This window comes from Diospyros lotus, chromosome 1 (assembly GCF_014633365.1).
Source record: "Diospyros lotus cultivar Yz01 chromosome 1, ASM1463336v1, whole genome shotgun sequence".
Taxonomy (NCBI): domain Eukaryota; kingdom Viridiplantae; phylum Streptophyta; class Magnoliopsida; order Ericales; family Ebenaceae; genus Diospyros; species Diospyros lotus.
The window spans coordinates 26,328,300-26,347,235 of record NC_068338.1 but is presented as its reverse complement, the minus strand read 5'-3'; the positions used below and the strand labels follow the sequence as shown (position 1 = coordinate 26,347,235).

Genomic DNA, 18,936 nt, shown 5'->3' with positions numbered 1-18,936 from the left:
TAATTTGGACATCCTTCTTCTTGGGTTTTTTTGTTTTGGTTCCTGAGACTTGGTTTTGGCAATGTGGTATGTGGACAAGAGCCTGCAATAGGCACTAGCCTAACACACCTACAAACCTATGTTTATCATATCAGTGGTTTTATATAATATTTTGGGTAAATACACTTGGCACCCTTGAGGTTTGCTATAAAAATAGGGACCACTAGTTCTAATGATTTCCCTTCCATTAGACAACTGACAACTGCCATTGCATTTTTACTAAGTACCCAAAATACCTCCTTCCCCTTCTTTCTCTTCCTCATCTCTTCTCTGGAAACGGCAGTGGCGATGGCAGCAGCAGTAAACCCCCCCCCCCCCCCCCACACACAGGTTCATTGAACTCAGTGATGCTTGGTTCTCTCTCTCTCTCTCTCTCAAAAAGTAAGGGTAGAAAAATGTCAATTTGCCTATTTTCAAGGATAGGGGTGCTCCCTGTAATTTAGGTAAACCTCAGGGGTCCCAAGTATAATTTGCAACCTTTTTCAAAACATTGCTTTCTGTATAAAAATTATTAAAGAAAGAAATGAAAAATATTGCTTTTCCAAACTGATTTAGAACCCATTACTGCAGTTTTTGTTCTCAAAGCTGGTTGACAAGAGCATTCATCATTGCTTCATTCCTTTTTCATTAGAGTGCTAATTGATAATAGTGAAGACCACACATATGCGACTAGGTTCTCATTCTTAGGGTTGACAAAATAGTCTCAAATTCTGTTTTCAGGTGACAATCAATTTATTTACCCTTAAAAATCCTAATTTCCAATCGAGATTCATAACTTTATTGACATTTGGGCATCTATTTTAGCTTCATTGGTCCTCTTAGTAAGAATACTAGCTAATGCTTAATGAAGAACATACATATATGACCAGTGAGGATGGTAGCTTGGTAAAACTGGTGTAATTGGTGAAAACACCAATTCTAGGAGGTCGTGGGTTTTTCACCCTTCCCCTCATATGTGGTCAAGGAGGCTAATCTGCTTATTATAATATTAATTCCATGCCATGACACTCTGTGAGGGCCACTGTCTACTTGTATCCTCCATTTGGGATCAAGTTTACAGTTATGGCTCCTTCAGTTCTCATGCTTGTTAGGATAAAGAGGTGTTCAGGTGATATCATGGCGGAGAGCTACTCTGGTCTCCCTCTCCTTACCACTTTTTGAGCAACCAACAATAACATGTCAAGCCTTTATCCCTCTATGTAGGTTCGGCTAATCCTTTTGATCAACCAAAAGAAAAGGACAGATATATGCAATGGAGTTCACATTCTTAGGGTCAAAATATTGTAGTCTGAAATTCTGTTTCAGCTGACAATAATTCATTTGCTGCTTTACAGTTCCGAGTTTCCTTGTGAATCTTGGTTGTTTGATTTTACTAATTTCAGTTGACTTGAATGGGGGAATTTGACCAGGGAATATATGAGACAAACATTCCACCGGAATTCAATGCTATCCTACAGATTGGTTGTGTTTGTAAAGTGGATAGAGCAGCTAAGAAACGAAATCCTCAAGACGGTTGGAGCCTGGATGAATTGCACATGAAGACCACAGCAGAATGCTCTTATCTGGAGCAGTCGATCTCTTTTTTCTACTTGTATCATAGGTAAATTATGTTTTTTTTTTTACTGAAATACAACTGCAGGTCTTTTAGAGTTAGAATTCCAACCAATAGTTATTAACAAAAATGACATGTATTCATGTGTGCTTGTTAACTTGGAAAGTACCCTTTCCCAGAGTTTATGTATTTATTTGGTTCAAAATCTTTTTCTTTTTTAATAAGATAGGAGTAGTGCCAATAGAGGAGAAGATGAGAGAGACTAGACTAAGATGGTTTGGTCATGTGAGAAGGAGACCAAGAGACGCTCCTGTGAGGAGAGTTGATGAAATGGAACAATTAATCAAAAAAAGAGGTAGAGGCAGACCTAAGAAGACTTTAAGGGAGACATTAAAGTTTGATATGAAGTGTATGGATCTCAATGAAGATATGACAAAAGATAGAAATACATGGAAATCTAGAATTCATGTAGCCGACCCTACATAGTGGGATAAAGGCTGGATATGTTGTTGTTTTATTCAGTTTGATTAAACTATTGATGCTGTGTATCTGGGCAAAAAATGCTAGGTGGAAGGTGTCTAAAAAATTGCATTCTCTCATTCCCATTTCTATATCAAACTGGCAGGGCAACTTGCTTTATTTTTCAATATCATTCACATATATTGCAATATGTTTCCCTTTTTAACCTTCTATTACTGACATGAATGAAACTTGTTAAAAGAATTATTACTGTCTTGCCTGGAAGTATTTTTTCTCTCCTGAACCAAGCAATTTTTCTTTTGTATTTTATGAAAGAAACAAAAACCTGTAAGGGAAAAAGAAATTTTCAACCATTCTGATACTCTAGTATTTTCTTTTCCAGCATATCTGAGGGGCGAGCTATTTATGTTGGATATTTTCCAGCATCTAAATCCATATCAGTCGTGGTGGTTAATCCTTTCCAGAATAAGGAATTATTAGCCCATATTCTTGAAAAACAATTTCGAGAAGCCTGCCAAGCATTGTCAATTGAACTTCCAATGTCTAGAGATAGCATCAGTTTTAAGGTGTGCTAATCTTGTAGACATGTTACTTTCTTCGCTTAATGCCTACTGCCCAGTAGCTCTCATGTTTATTACCTTCTCGTGGATGGTTTTATTCAGGTGGACTATGTTGGATATGTCAAGGATGCTGAGAAGATTTTACAGAGAGCAATAAATGAATACAGGTATTTCTCATTCTTCATTTCTCTTGAAAAATCTTGCCAATATTACTAGTGACATCTGATCTACTTTTTACTGTTCTGGGCATAGTGGTATAGTTCTCAACATGTTAACTATTACAGAACATATATAGAGTAGTTATTTGGGCACTTCTGTCATCTTCTTGATTTTACTGGTATCTTGCTCGACTTTATTAGTATCTTATTCATGAGAAGTGTTTATGTTTGATTCACCTCTGATAGTTTTTTAAAAAAGGTGCTAGTGTTTAGGGTGTGGGGGTGGAGGAGGTTTTAAAAGTGCAACCTATGGAAAACAGAGGTCATATAAGAGAAAAGAGGATGACTATGCATGCTACATAGGTAAACAAAATAAGAATATGGAAAACAAAACTTTAAAATTGTTTAGTAAAAATATTGATATAAAAGATAAATTTACCCCTCTTACTAATAATATTTAAGCTCTTATATGAGTTTATAGTTAATAATTGGACATGGTATTGGAGCACATAAAATTCATGCATTCAAACCTAATTGCTTGTATTTAAATAGTTGCATGTGTTAGTTCTAGTTATGTAATAAAAGTCTACCAATGTGTGAGGGAGTAGGTTTTGAGTAAAAATGATAACGTTAATGATAATGTTGCTTCTCTCTCAAGTAGCTTGAACCTTTACATGAATTAGTAAACAATTTAATATGGTATAGAAGCAAGCAAAAATCTTGTGTTCAAACCTCACCACCAAGTTTACAATTAAATATTTGCATGACTTTGGTCCACTAATGTTAAAAGGTCTGGCCACATGTGAGAGGGTATGCTGAAGTAAAGGTAATCATAAAAAAGATAAAGTTACCCCTCTCTTTAACAACTTAAATTTTTATATCAATTGGCAGGCAATTATTAAACAAAAATAAAACAACTAAAGTTAATAATCTAATTATATTTGTAAAATACCCTAATGCATAAGACATCAAAGTTAAGAGTATAACAAAGCTCCCAAGAGGGTCCTCCACCCAAAACATCCCAAATCAATGCTTGCTCCTTAGAACCAATTTTAGGGCCCCTCTAATACATTTTTCAATCAGAAGTAGAATTGTTCTAAGGATTCATGAAAAATCACTACAACAACATATTGAGCCTTAATCCCGCTAGGTACGAATTCTAGCTTGCTGATCTTCTCTATACATGGCCATATCTTCTCTAAGGCCCTTATAATTTATATGATACCTAAGAGTTTCCCACAAGGTTTATCTTGGTCTTTCTCTACCTCTTTTGCTTATGACTTCTTCCATTCCATCCACTCCTCATCGGAGCCTTTATTGGTCTTTTCACACAACCAAACTATTTTAATCATATCTCATGGATCTTATCTTCACTAGGACCCACTCTTACCTTATTACAAATAACTGTGTTTTTAATTCTATTCTTTCTTGTATGGACACACATACATTGTAATATCCTCATCTCCATTATGCTCATATTTTTCACATATTTGTGCTTTATTACTCAACATTCTGTGACTTAAAATAAAGTTGGTCTAATAGCCATCCTATATAATTTCTCTTTAGCTTTAATGGAACTTCACTATCACATAAAACACATGACTCACTTTTCCATTTTTACCATCTTGTCTTAATTATATGGGTAACACACTCAATAATCACTTCATATTTTGGGGTATTATGTGTTTGATAACTTAATATATGATTTCTTTTTTATCTTCTATAATTTGAACAGATCTGAAGCCAAGAAAATTTCTGATATCATGATCTGATCTTTGGGGAGAACCTTGAGAAATATTAGTTGATCTGGAAATCTGTAAACTACAAGATATTAAGTAGAAGAAACTACAAGGGTGTTTGGTTAGTCAAGTCTGTTGGTCGTTGTATTACCAAGTCCTAGAGGAAATAAAATGCCTTAACTTGGTCATTTGATCTGTAGATGATGAAGTTATTATGAGAACTTCTCACACTGTTGACTCTTGATTATGAACCTTTGTCATTATCTGAACTGATCTCATTGGATGTAGTTCTGCAGACTCTTGTTTTTGCTAGCCACTTGTCATGGGTTGCTTTTTACTTTTGTCTCTTCCAGGGAGGGGGAAATTAGTCTCTAATTTGGTAGTGTAGAAGGAAGTATTTTCTGATTTGGTTATGTTCAAGTTACTTTGTTAATTTAGTTGATAGTTGGTGTTGCTGTAATATTGTCTGTATTTTACTCTATGCATTGGTGTTGTATTAGTTAAGAGGTTATGTTGTATCGGTTGGTTAGCTTGTTGTCTCACTGAGTATAAATATAAACTCAGCAGAGTTCTTGTAGTTCTTTTCATTAATTCATTTCATCTGATTTTAATTCAAGGAGTTACGAGAGCTTTCTTCTCTCTCGATTGTGCCCTAGCCTGCTAATTTGTTTGCCCTAGTATACTGTTTTCATGGTATCAGAGCCTTTGATGCAAGTCATGACTCCGAATCCCAATCTTTGCCACCTCTTCCCATCCACCTTTCTCGTCCTCATCTTTATCATCTGCATCGCAGTCTGATTTTGCTGTGGTTGCAAAGGCTTTTAGTTTTATTCCAATAAAGTTGGATTCCAGTAATTATATCTTTTTGAAGGCGCAAGTTTTGTCTAGGATTAGAGCCGTTGATCTACTGTCGTTTGTTAACAAGATTCCACCGCCACCAAAGTACGTAGCCGATCCTGATGATAATCTGGAGCTGAGAAGGTGAACTTGGAGTACCTAAATTGGTTGCAATCAGACCAGTTGCTTCTAGGCTGGCTCTTTTCAACAATTGACAAAGAGGTTTTGGCGCAGGTGATTCATTATGAATCATCTGCCGAGGTATGGTCTTCACTTGAAAGTTTATATTCACAATAAACGATTGCTAAGTCTTTTCAACTAAAGCAACATCTAAGATTAGTTAGGAAGGATTCCTTGTCTATCAATGACTACATTCTTAAGATCAAAACGATTGGACATGCTCTAGCCACCATAGGCGAGCCTTTGGATGATAAGGAATTACTTCTTGCAATCCTTAATGGATTAGATCACGATTATGAAACAGTGGTGAGCTTAATTACTTTCCAAGTGGATGATATAGATCTTGAGAAAGTGCAGTACTTGCTGCTAATGCACAAACAAAGACTAGCCTCTAAGAATTTGCCACAATCAACAATTAACTTTGATTTAGTTACACATTCACCCATGCAAGTTAATATGACTGCATATACAACAAGAGGTGCTAGTAATTTTGTGAACCATAGAGGTGGTTATATGCACTGTTGTTAGAATCTTACGATTCGCGATTCGAATCGTACGATTCGACTCAATTTATATAGAAATCGAGTCGAATCTATAGGGTGAATCTAAAATCCCTTAGAATCGTACGATTCACGATTCGAATAGTACGATTCGACTCGATTCATATAGAAATCGAGTCGAATTTATAGGGTGAATCGAAAATCCCTTAGAATCAACTATGAATCGGACGAATCGACCGTGAATCGCATGAATAGCACAATTAGTCCAATTCGTGCGACTTCGTCTGCATGTGCGCTTTAATCAAATATTTGTTCGATTTGGCTATCTTTGAAAACAAAGAAGATGATGGAAATGATGAAGATGATTGATAACTAGTGAAGATTATGGAGAATGCAGTTTATTAGTAACCTTATAGTTGTAGGTTTTTTTTTTTTTTTAACTTGTTATTTTGAAAGTGGTTTGATTTGGTGCAATTTGAATTTAAAGGCAACATGAATATACTTTTGCCTTTTGGTATAATTTTAAACTTAGCAAATATATTTAGAAGTTTATTTATCTATTTATATTTAAAAGACTTGATCATGGTGGGCACATTATTTATTTTCTATGGAGATATATTATTTATAGTTGAAATTGAAAATGTATACCGAATCTTACGATTCAATTCGATTCTCGATTCACGATTCATAAAATAAAGATTTCGATTCTCGATTCGAATCTCGATTTAACAACTATGGTTATATGAATCAAGGGGGAAGAGGACGTGGCAGACAGTCTGGTAGACGGATTTATTGCCAATTGTGTCACAAGCCACGGTACTTCATTGATAGGTGTTATCACATATTTAATAGAAATTTTTAGAGAACACCTACTTTTAATCAAAGATTTGGAAATCCTCAAGTCTCTACTTAGTCAGATTCAAGAGCTTTTCTAGCCTTCCTAAGTGATTCCAATGAGGCCTACATGAGTGATATAGGTTCTGTCCAAGGAACTCATTATAGTCATTTTCCTTAGCCTCTTGACCACATATCTCAGCCTTCTACACAAAATCATTCTTGGTTTGTTGATTCTGGTGCAACGAACCATATCACTTCCAATCTAAACAATCTGTCACTGCATGCTCCTTACAACGGTGGTGACAAAGTCTCCTTTGGTAATGCTAAGCAGCTCTCTATTTCTAATGTTGGTCTTGGACAGTTACGTTCACAAACAAAACCTACATCATGTATTACCTTGCCAAATGTTCTACATGTGCCTAACATGAAGAAAAATCTAATTAGTGTCTCACAATTTACAAGAGACGATGATCTTCTTGTTGAATTTAACTCTCATGCTTGTTTGATCAAGGACAAGAATACCGAACAAGTGCTACTCAGAGGACAGCTTAAGGATAGGCTATACCAATTGAGTTCAACTTTTGGTCCTGCTGATCCCAGCTCTCTAACTCATTCTATTAACCTAGACATGTTTTTAGCAGTACATTTCCTTCAAATTATAATGAGTTTTCTTTCAAGTGTAACAGACAAGATCCATTTAGTCATGGACTGTCACCTAGTGTAAATGTTGCCCAAATCAATAATGTGTACTAGCAGTGGCATGCAAGCTAGGGCATCCCTCATCCAATGTACTGCGTTTGATTCTAAATAAAATTCAGATTCCTTGTTCTTCTTCATTTCTTCCTTTCTGTGATTCTTGTAAAATTGGGAAGCTTCATTTCTTCCTTTCTCCCTTTTGCTGATTGTAATATTACAGCTAAGAAACCTCTTGAGTTGGTTTATTTAGACCTATGGGGTCCTTCTCCTACTTTGTCTATTGAAGAGTACTGGTATTACGTCATTTTTGTTGATGCTTACACACATTATACATGGCTATACCCTTTAAAGTTAAAATCTGATGCCTTATCAACCTTTGTTACTTTTCACAAACTTGTTGAACTTCAATATCAAATGAAAATTAAAGCCTTACAACCAGACAATTGGGGGGGGGGGATTCAAAGCCTTTTTACCTTATCTCCATAGTCATGGCATACAATCATGTTTCACTTGTCCCATCAACAAAATGGTGTAGCTGAGAGGAAGCATAGGCATATCGTCGAAATGGGACTTACTTTATTGAGTCACGCTCATATGCCTCTCAATTTTTGGGTTGAAGCTTTTCAAATGGCAATGCACCTTATTAATTTGCTTCCTTCATCACCTCTCAAATTTTGCACACCATTTGAACTGTTAGATCACAAATAGCTGAATTTCCTAATGCTCCAACCCTCTGGTTGTGCTTGTTTTCCTTATCTAAGACCTTATGTCAAGAATAAGTTTGATTTCCACTCAACCAAATGTGTCTTTCTTGGGTATAGTCATGTTCAAGGAGGCTACAGGTGTTTGCATCCTTCTGGACATGTTTATGTTTCAAGACATGTTCAATTCAATCCTGATGATTTTTCCTATCTTAGTCTGTTCAAATCTCCTTCTTCTTCTTCTTCAGTTCCTAATAGCTTTTCCACACTATATTTTCAGTCTCTTCTGTCATTTCCTTCCTCTGAAGTAGCACAACCTTTGGGTTCCTCCTTATCAAACACTCTTAATTCCACTGACTCCATGTCTCTGTCTCTTGCTGTTTCTTCACAGCCTTTGCAGCCTTCTTCTTCTTCTAGACCTATAACTCGTGTTTCTAAATTTTCAGCTCCTTTAGCCCTTTCTTTCCATCCTATGCTGACCAGGTCCAAGGCCAAACCCCTTGCAATTACATCACCTCATGCCTTAGTGAGTTCTTTAGAGCCTAGTTCAGTTCGTGAGGCCTTCTTAGACTCACAATGGGTTAAGGCTATGGAAGAGGAGTTTGCTGCCTTGTAGCATAATCACACCTGGGATTTGGTTCCCTTTTCTATGGATATGAATATAATTGGCTGCAAGTGGGTTTTTCGAATCAAATATAAGTCTGATGGAACAGTGCTTAAGTACAAGGCTCGATTAGTAGCCAAGGGGTTTCTTCAAACCTTGGGTATTGACTATGCTGAGACATTCAGCCCTATTAAGTCCCCACCATTTGATTTTTGTTCTCATTGGCAGTTACTTTTGGTTGGGATATACAACAAGTGGATGTAAATAATGCCTTTCTAAATGGTGAGCTTAGAGGGTTTTGTTGGTTCTCAATTTCCTAAACATGTTTGCAAACTGAAAAGGCTTGTTATGGACTCAAACAGGCTCCTAGAGCTTGGTACACTAAGCTGTGAGCTGCTTTACAGTCTTGGGAATTTACTAGGGCAGTGTCTAATGCATCTTTATTTGTCAAGATAACTTTTCAGTTTGTGTTGTTTCTCTTGGTGTATGTAGATGACATTTTAATCACTGGATCGTATAGCGCAACACTTACAGCTTGTATTCAAGATTTGGATACTCACTTCGCTCTATAGACTCTTGGATCTATCAGTTATTTCCTTGGATTTGAGGCATATAGAGATCACAGTGGCATCTACCTTAATCAAAATATACATTGGATCTCTTAAAGAAGGCAGCTATGTTGGACTGTAAACCGTGTGCCACTCTAGTAAATACAGCTGAATCTTTAACTAATGAGGGTGATCTTTTCTTTGATCCATCCCTATTTCGCACTGTGATTGGTTCTTTGCAATATCTAACCTACACTAGACTAGACATTACATTTGTGGTTAATAAGCTCAGTCAGTTCCTATCTGCCCCCAAGCAGCTGCATTGGCTGGCTTGTAAAAGACTTCTTAGGTATCTCAAGTGTACTATTGGTTTGGGCTTGTTAGTAAATACAGCTGAATCTTTAACTAATGAGGGTGATCTTTTCTTTGATCCATCCCTATTTCGCACTGTGATTGGTTCTTTGCAATATCTAACCTACACTAGACTAGACATTACATTTGTGGTTAATAAGCTCAGTCAGTTCCTATCTGCCCCCAAGCAGCTGCATTGGCTGGCTTGTAAAAGACTTCTTGGGTATCTCAAGTGTACTATTGGTTTGGGCTTGTTATTTTCTCCTTCATGTACATATTTGCCCCTAATTGTATATACTAATACTGATCACACTGGTTGCAAGGTAACTAGGTGTTCAACAAGTGGATTGTGTGTATTTCTTGGAAGTAATTTGATAGTTTGGAGCTCTCGAAAGCAGTCAGTTGTAGCAAGGTTTGTTGGAGAAGCTGAATGCAGGGCTATTGCCCAAGGTGTAACTGAAATTATGTGGCTTAAATATTTGTTTTCAGAGCTAGGGTATCCATGTGTTCACACACCTATTGTATGGGGTAACAATCTAGCTGCTAAGAGCATTGCTGAAAATTCAGTGTTTCATTCCTACACTAAACACATTGAGATTGATGTTCATTTTGTGCGAGAAAAGGTGGAGAATGGTGAAATTGAAATACGTTATGTTCCTACCACCTATCAAATAGCTGATGTTTTCACTAAAGGATTGTCAAGGAGTAGATTTCAGCTTCTGTGTGACAAACTAAGTCTTAAGTTGTCACCTGTTCAAAAGGCTGCTTTTCAAAGAGTTTCAGATAAGCAAGCATCCAAGAGGAAGTCTGATTTGAGGGGGAATGTAGAAGGAAGTATTTTCTGATTTGCTTATATTCAAGTTACCTTGTTAATTTAGTTGATAGTTGATGTGATGTGAACCCCACAAAGGAAGGTGAGACCCGACGATCAAAAATGGTTCCTTTGCTAATGATCGTTCTAAAACAGATTCGTAATAAAGAAAACAAAGGACCATGACCCGTTATCTATAAAGAGATAAGAACCAAAGGTATAAGAAGGTAGGGTTGACGCCACACTCAAGATAGATGAGAAGAGTTGTGAGTGATAAGTCAACGATGAACGCCACAAGATGAAATCTTGATAAGTTCAAAAGTAGTTCATTGAAGAACCAAAGAGAAAACTCTCACTAATAATATTGTTCAAAAACTAAATTCCTCTGGAGTTACATTGGCTTATATAGCCGATCACCAATCCTAAACTAGAAGGAAATAAATCAAATCCTAGGCATAGTAGGAATTGATTACAAGAAGGAAATAACATAATCTGATAATAAAGAAACAAGAATTATCTAAAATAGAAAAGATTTAAAAACAAAGTAGGAAATAAGGGAACTGATCAAATATTCAACCATTCCTTTTTATGTGCCTGGATCTTATCAATCAATCATCCCCCGAATCTTGCAATCTTGTCAATCAATCAATCAATTCCAAATCTTGCAATCTTGTCAATCAATCAATCAACCCCAAATCTTGCAATCTTGTAAATCTTCTCAATCATTCAATCTATCAACCCCAAATCTTGTTATTGGGCCTCCATAAATGCTCAACAGAAATTGGGCCTCCATTAATGCTCAAATTGGGCCTCCATGAATGCTCAACAGATATTGGGCCTCCATTAATGCTCAACAGATCTTGTGAGGCTTTAGCAACCTGATTCACATCATGATGTTGCTGTAATACTATTTGTATTTTACTCTTATGTATTGGTGTTGTATCAGTTAGGCGGTTATGTTGTAGCGGTTGGTTAGCTTGTTGTCTCGCTGAGTATAAATATAAACTCAGCAGAGTTCTTGTAGTTCTTTTCATTAATTCATTTCATCTGAGTTTAATTTAGAGAGTTACGAGAGCTTTCTTCTCTCTCGATTGTGCCCTTGCCTGCTAATTTGTTTGCCCTAGTATACTGTTTTCAAGTAGGTATTTAGTTTATGTTTTTAAGTGCTGAATTTGATTACATTACAGACAAAGCCATCATGGACCTGCAATTGCTGTCATTGAGTGCCCAAACATTCATCTGATGAAGTTGGGTATACGAGTTCTTGATGATTTCCCATGTGTGAACATCCCTTGTAATGCTCGTGACAGTAACTATCAGGTTGTAAAATTCTGAACAAGCAGCTGCTTGCCTGCTTCCACTTTGTGATTTTCTTTTCTAATTGTGCATCTGAACGAACATATCATATTTATGTCATATTTAGGCCCTCGGGTGGCAAATTACAGCAGCAAAAATTGGAATGCAACGGTGTGCAGCCTCTTCGCAGTGGTTGAATGAGAGAATTTTGCTTTCACGATATGCCCATGTAAAATTTCTTCTGATGGCTATAGTTACAGTACACGATGCACGCCCAAGTATGACCATCAATAATTATCAATCTTATTGGTGCAGGTACCATTGGGGAATTTTGAAGTTGACTGGCTTATATATACAGCAGATATCTTTTTTTCAAGAGCATTACGTGATCAGCAACAGGTTGAACCTTGATCTCTATCCTATGATTTTACATCTAAATTGTTGGAACCATTTTGAAGAAATTTAGCAGAGCAAGCTCCACTTCAGGTTTCCTAAACCATTCTTGTTTATAAATGGAACTAAATTCTTGTATGTTCCTTGCTTGAAATCCCAAGGGCCTGTTTGATAACTTTTTGTTTTCTATTTTCTATTTTATTTTTCATTTTTTTTAAAACACAAATAGAAAAACATTGGTTAATAAGTATTTATGTTTTCAAAAGAGGGAAAAGAGAAAAAAAAAAAAAACTGCACAAAAGGTGAACATAAGAAAAAGGTTATTTTACTTGTTCTCAAAGCAATGTTGCCATTTTTAAAAATTTCTACCCGTACTTTCATTGTTATCAATTTCATAGCACTTGTGTCGCAGTAGTGTTATGGCAATATTATCGTAATATTGTTAAATAGTTAAAATCTTGTGATTAATAATATTGTTATGATATTAAAAAGTGGAAAAAATATTAGTACTTATATTGTTAATATTACGATAAGTGCAATTAAAGCTTATAATTGTTGTTGTACAATATTAATGTGACCAATACAATATTTATGATATTGCTAATTGATTAGTGTTAGTATTTATCATCATCACCCATATCAATGTCACCTTATACTAACCAAGTTACAGTTGGTGGCATGACATTGATAATGTCAATTGACTTGTAAATAAAAACTAACACTAATTATACTAACAAAAATTGATAAGTTTGCTAACTACACTTATTAATAATATTTATATACTTCTGTAATCATATTAAAGCATTTTCATTACAACTGAAATATTTGTTCATCATTAGCAAAACAAAAAAAGAAATTATTTGTTCATAAATAACACTAAATGAGTTGTTGCATATGTTTATTTACAATATATGAAGAAATCCTTGAAGGAATAGGATTTCTAAGTTTTCTATATTGGCAGAAAACTTTACAAATGGAACTTGTATTTCCATGAATACACCATGTCTTTTAAATACAAGAGAATTCTATCATCTATCTCCTAAAATCTAGGAATTAGAAATACAAAATACTACAGATTAAGTTGGAGAATTTTTCTCTGAAACCTTCTCCTAAAACTTAGGAGATAATGCAGCTAGATCTTTTCCTATTTTTTAGGACTTGCTTTGGCTGATCTTCTTTTAAATCTTTTCCGCCAACACTCCCCCTCAAGTTGGTGAATGAATATCGATCATTCCTAGCTTGCATACTAGATCTTCAAATCTTCTAGCTGTCAATCCTTTTGTCAATAAATTTGCTACCTGTTTTTCAAAAGGAACATAAGGAATTTAGATTATACCTTTTTCAATTTTTTCTTTTATAAAGTGTTGATCAATCTCTACGTGTTTAGTCCTGTCATGTTATACAGGATTATGAGGAATGCTTATGGTTGATTGGTTATCACAAAATAACTTCATCGGCTCATTGACTGAAATCTTCAAGTCTTCTAGAACAATTCTGACCCATAGCAACTCACATAAACCTAGTGCCATGGCTCTGAACTCTGCCTCTGCACTTGATCTTGCCACTATGCTCTGCTTCTTGCTTCGCCAGGAAATCAAATTTTTACCCGAAAACATGCAATAGCCGATGGTAGACCTTCTATTCATAAGTGACCCAGCATAGTCTGCATTTGTATATCCTTGTACTTCCAATGAATCTCCTCCTGTCTTGAATAAAACTCCTTTGCCTGGGGTTGTTTTCAAATGGCACAGTATTCTTCTTACAGCCTGCATATAACTTTCAGTAGGGCAATGCATGAATTGACTTACCAAACTCACCGCATAGGTTATATCTGGCCTAGTGTGTGACAAGTAAATTAATCTCCCTACCAATCTTTGATACCTGCCCCTGTCTACTGGAGGACTATCATTATCTTCACTTAACCTTGCATTAGATTCTATTGGAGTACATACTCATTTTCCGCCCAACAATCCTATTTCTTTTAAAAGATCAAGTATGTATTTGCGTTGAGATAAGAAGATACCTTCTTTAGAATAGGCTACTTCTATTCTCAAGAAATATTTGAGTGCTCCCAGGTCCTTAATTTCAAAATTCTGAGCCAGATTGTCTTTCAATGCCTGTTGTTCCTCCAAATCATTTCCTGTTACAATAATATCATCCACATATACCAATAATACAGTTAGTTCTCCATTCTTAGAGTGTTTGAAGAAGAGTGTGTGATCTCCCCTACTCTGTTGATATCCCATGAGCTTCATAGCCTTAGAGAACCTATCAAACCATGCCCTTGGAGATTGTTTGAGACCATAAAGAGCCTTTTTAAGTTTACATACCTCACCCTTGTGTCCTTCTTTGAATCCTGGTAGTTGTTCCATAAAGACCTCTTCTTCTAAGTCACCGTGAAGAAATGCATTCTTCACATCTAATTGATGTAATTGTCATCCATAAAAGGCTGCCAAAGATAGCAAAATTCTAACCGTGGTCATCTTGGCAATCGGAGCAAAAGTCTCCAAATAATCTATCCCATATGTTTGAGTATAGCCCTTAGCAACCAATCGGGTCTTGTACCTTTCCAAATATCCATCTGCATTATATTTTAAGTTGTACATCCATCTATAGCCCACTGGGTTTACTCCCTTTGGCCTAGGCACCAACTCCCATGTATCATTTTTCTTTAGGGCTTTCATTTCCTCTTTCATGGCTAGCTTCCATTTCTGATCCTTTAAGGCCTCTTCAACCGTTTTAGGAATAATAATGGAGTCTAGAGAAGTCAGAAAGCTGGAATGTTTTGTGGATAACCTGTGGTAAGATAGATAATTGGCTAGAGGATGCTGAGTGCATCTTCTAACCCCTTTTCTGATAGCAATAGGAATATCCAACTCAGTAGAAAACGTGTGAACAAGATTGGGAGGCTGGTTCATATCAGTTCTTGACTGCAAAGGAGATGTTGATCCTGACTGAGGAGTAGATATGAGGTGCTGTTTGTGATGGTACACATAAGGGGATCCCTGAAATCTGACTGAGGAGGATGTGTCCAGGTGTTGATCTTGTCCAGAAATAGGAATTTCCGAAGGGTTTTCAGCTGGAACATAAGCTGGAATTTCAGGAACAGTAGAAACAAAAGCTGGAATTTTAGGAATTTCAGGAACAGCAGTAGCAACAGTGGGGATAGTAGTTGGAATTTCAGTAGCTGGTGCTGGAAGGTCTAGATCAGGCAAACCTTGGTCACCATTCAAGTGTTTCTCCTCCTGGAGACCAAGGTGAGTAGAAGTGAAGAAGGATTGAGATTCCACAAAGGTTACATCTTTAGAAACAAAGAATTTTCTGGTAGGAGGATGATAACATTTGTAGCCTTTTTGAATATTGGAGTAGCCAAGGAAAATGCAGCGAAGAGCCCTAGGATCCAGCTTGTCCCAAGCTTGTTGAGGTATGTGGACAAAGGCAACACATCCAAAGATCCTAAGAGGAAGAGGTGTATGCAAGCTAAGATGAGGAAAGTAAGAGATGAGACATTGGAAAGGACTGTTATAGCCAAGAAGTTTGGAGGGCACTCGATTAATGAGATAAGCTGCAGTGAGGACTGCTTCTCCCCATAAAGTTTTAGGGACATTGGAATGATGAAGGAGAGTTCTAGTGACATTTAGGAGATGTCTCATCTTCCTTCCAGCCACTCCATTTTGTTGTGGAGTGTTGATGCAGGAAGATTCATGAACAACTCCTTTTTCATTAAAGAAATGATGCAAGTGATGATTAAAATAATCCCTTGCATTATCAGTCCTAAACCTTTGAATAGAGGATCCAAATTAAGTTAAGATCATTGAATAAATTTGAGGCAAGATCATGCTAACAACAACTTTATCTTTTAAAAGAAAAATCTAAGTCATTCGAGTGCAATCATCTATAAAAGAGATGAACCACCTAGCTCCCGAACAATTAGGAGTCCTAGATGGCCCCCAAACATCAGAATGAACTAAAGCAAAAGGGTGTGAAGACCTTGTATTACTAATAGGATATGAAACTCGATGATGTTTGGAAATTTCACATACATCACAATGCAAAGTACTAAGATCTACTTGCTGAAATAACTGAGGAAACATTGTTTTTAACAAAGAAAAAGGTGGATGGCCCAGCCGATAATGGTGAAACCAGATTTTAGCATGCAATGGCTGAGATTGATATGTGCAGGCTAGGGTGGATAAGGAGGTCCTTCGGTTTAGAACATACAGTCCATTCTTCTCCTCAGCTGCACCGATCATCTTCCCCGTTGCCAAGTCCTGAAATTCACAAGAATGAGGAGAAAAAATAACACGGCAATTTAGATCCTTAGTAAGTTTATGGATAGAAAGCAGGTTGGTTGACAAATTCGGAACATGAAAGACTTGGTTGACAGAAAAATTAGGATTAAGAGTGACTTTACCTTGTCCTTTGATGGGAATGGATGTGCCATTGGCAACAACAATTTGTTTAGGAGTCAGAAGGGATTTGTAGGAATCAAAGACAGTAATATTATGGGACATATGGTATGTTGCACCTGAGTCTAGAATCCATGTATCATCCCTAATGATTTTAGAGGCTGTTAAAAAATAGAAATTGAAACAATCACCTGGTTTAGTACCTGATTGAGTAGTGGAACACGATCCATCCTGGATTGTTTGTAAAAACTGTCTAAGCTTGCTGATTTCATCAGCATTTAGTTGATTTAGTTCCATTCCATTCGCTGTGTCAGTCTTTTCAACTCTCTCTTCCTGTTTGTTTGAAAGATAGGCCTGATTTCGAGCAGGCATATTTCAAAATCCTCCTATCTTTTGAAGGACTGCTTCCTTCCCATGTAACTTAAAACAAGTTTTATGGGTATGCCTTGGTTTTTTACAGTAAGTGCACCATAAATTCTCCTTCCATTGTGGTTGAGACTGTACATCAGTTTTTCCTCCTTGTTTAAACCGTGACCCTTCTTCATCAGCTCTTCCTAGTTGCGGTTTGGACTGCATCCTCTCTCCTTTATTAGTCAGCATTGCAGATCCTTCAGAGTGGATCTCCCCCAGCATTGCAACTCTCCTATTTTCTTCACTGCAGACAACTGCAAAAACCTCATTAAGAGATGACAGCCTTTCCCTTCCAAGTATTTGAACCCTTACTTGGTCATATTCAGGGTTAAGTCCTGCCAAGAGTTCCACAACTCTATCCCTTTCAAGAATCGAGTGTAGAGTTTCTGTATCTTTTCCGCAAACCATCTTAATGTCTTGATAATGATCAAGTTCCAGCCATAAACCATTCATCTTGTTGTAATACTCAGTAATCGTTAGTGATCCTTGTTTAGTGCTACTCAATTTCATCTTAATCTCAAAGATAACTGAAGCATCCTGAACTTTTGAATATGTATGCCTAACAGTCTCCCATACATCCTTAGCATTAAACAAAAACATGTAATTTTTACTAACCTCAGGCTGCATAGCATTCCACAGCCATGACCATGATCATGGAATCCTCAATATCCCATGATGTAAAGCTTGGATAGGAGCTTTTAGGACTTGGATCGGTTAGGTGATGCAGCTTCCCTTTACCCTTCAGGAAGGTTTTCACCAATTGAGCCCACTTTAGGTAGTTGCGCCCATCCAACTGATAAGATTGATGCAGCCTTGGTAAGTCCCCAGTGACCAAACTTCCTATCGGAGTAACACCCGTATTGGATCCTTCTAGAGATGACAGGTCTTTCTCAGATGTTTCAGACATGGTTGGAGGAAGAGATGAAGAGGACTATTGCAATCAAGGCAGGAACCGAACAGAATGGTTGAAGCAGCAGTGCAGCCGGAACTTTAAAATAAACCGGAAGAGCTAGAACATCAATGAAGGCTGAGCAGACGCAGGCTTAGAAGAGATTTAGAGACATGGCTCTGATACCATGAAGAAATCCTTGAAGGAATAGGATTTCTAAGTTTTCTATATTGGCAGAAAACTTTACAAACGGAACTTGTATTTCCATGAATACACCATGTCTTTTAAATACAAGAGAATTCTATCATCTATCTCCTAAAATCTAGGAATTAGGAATACAAAATACAACAGATTAAGTTGGAGAATTTTTCTCTGAAATCTTCTCCTAAAATTTAGGAGATAATGCAGCTAGATCCTTGCCTATTTTTTAGGACTTGCTTTGGCTGATCTTCTTTTAAATCTTTTCCACCAACAATATACAATATGTTTTTGTTTTTATTTTTCGCACAACAGAATTGTTGTCAAACACCATGTTCAATTTTCATTCTGTTGATAGAAAATGGAAACTGAACTTGAACATAGAAAACAAAAGCATAATAACAGATGGTGTTGTCAAACTGCCCCGAAGTTATGCAAACCTGACAAAAGATTTTGGTATTATCTGTTTTTCTTTTTTCTTTTTGCTCAGCTTCTATCTGTCTTTTATGTTTATACATACAGAAGCATTGTTTCAGAAAAAATAAAAGTTTGTTCTTGCAGGTACTTTGGATATCTGATAATGGCATCCCAGACCTAGGAGGCACTAATGAAGAAGAGTCATGTTTTACTGATGAGGTTAGTCTCAGGAATAGGTTGATTTGTTAGATTTATTGAACACTGCCGTCCTGATCCATTTGAAACTCTTTGTCCTGGCCCTGTGACAATTTGATTTATTGGACTAAACTA

At 36.6% G+C, this 18,936-nt stretch overlaps 1 protein-coding gene across 4 annotated transcripts in view; it reads left to right on the top strand.

Annotated features, from left to right (window-relative positions):
* LOC127800417 (DNA polymerase epsilon catalytic subunit A-like) overlaps nucleotides 1-18,936 on the top strand; it is a 68,456-nt gene that overhangs the window by 44,966 nt on the left and 4,554 nt on the right. For all 4 annotated transcript variants that reach the window (XM_052335020.1, XM_052335011.1, XM_052335028.1 and 1 more), the window contains 7 exons: nucleotides 1,449-1,639; nucleotides 2,454-2,637; nucleotides 2,734-2,798; nucleotides 11,781-11,913; nucleotides 12,017-12,118; nucleotides 12,205-12,288; nucleotides 18,751-18,825. In XM_052335020.1, coding sequence (XP_052190980.1) covers nucleotides 1,449-1,639; nucleotides 2,454-2,637; nucleotides 2,734-2,798; nucleotides 11,781-11,913; nucleotides 12,017-12,118; nucleotides 12,205-12,288; nucleotides 18,751-18,825 — 834 coding nt within the window. The remainder of the gene's footprint in view (nucleotides 1-1,448; nucleotides 1,640-2,453; nucleotides 2,638-2,733; nucleotides 2,799-11,780; nucleotides 11,914-12,016; nucleotides 12,119-12,204; nucleotides 12,289-18,750; nucleotides 18,826-18,936) is intronic.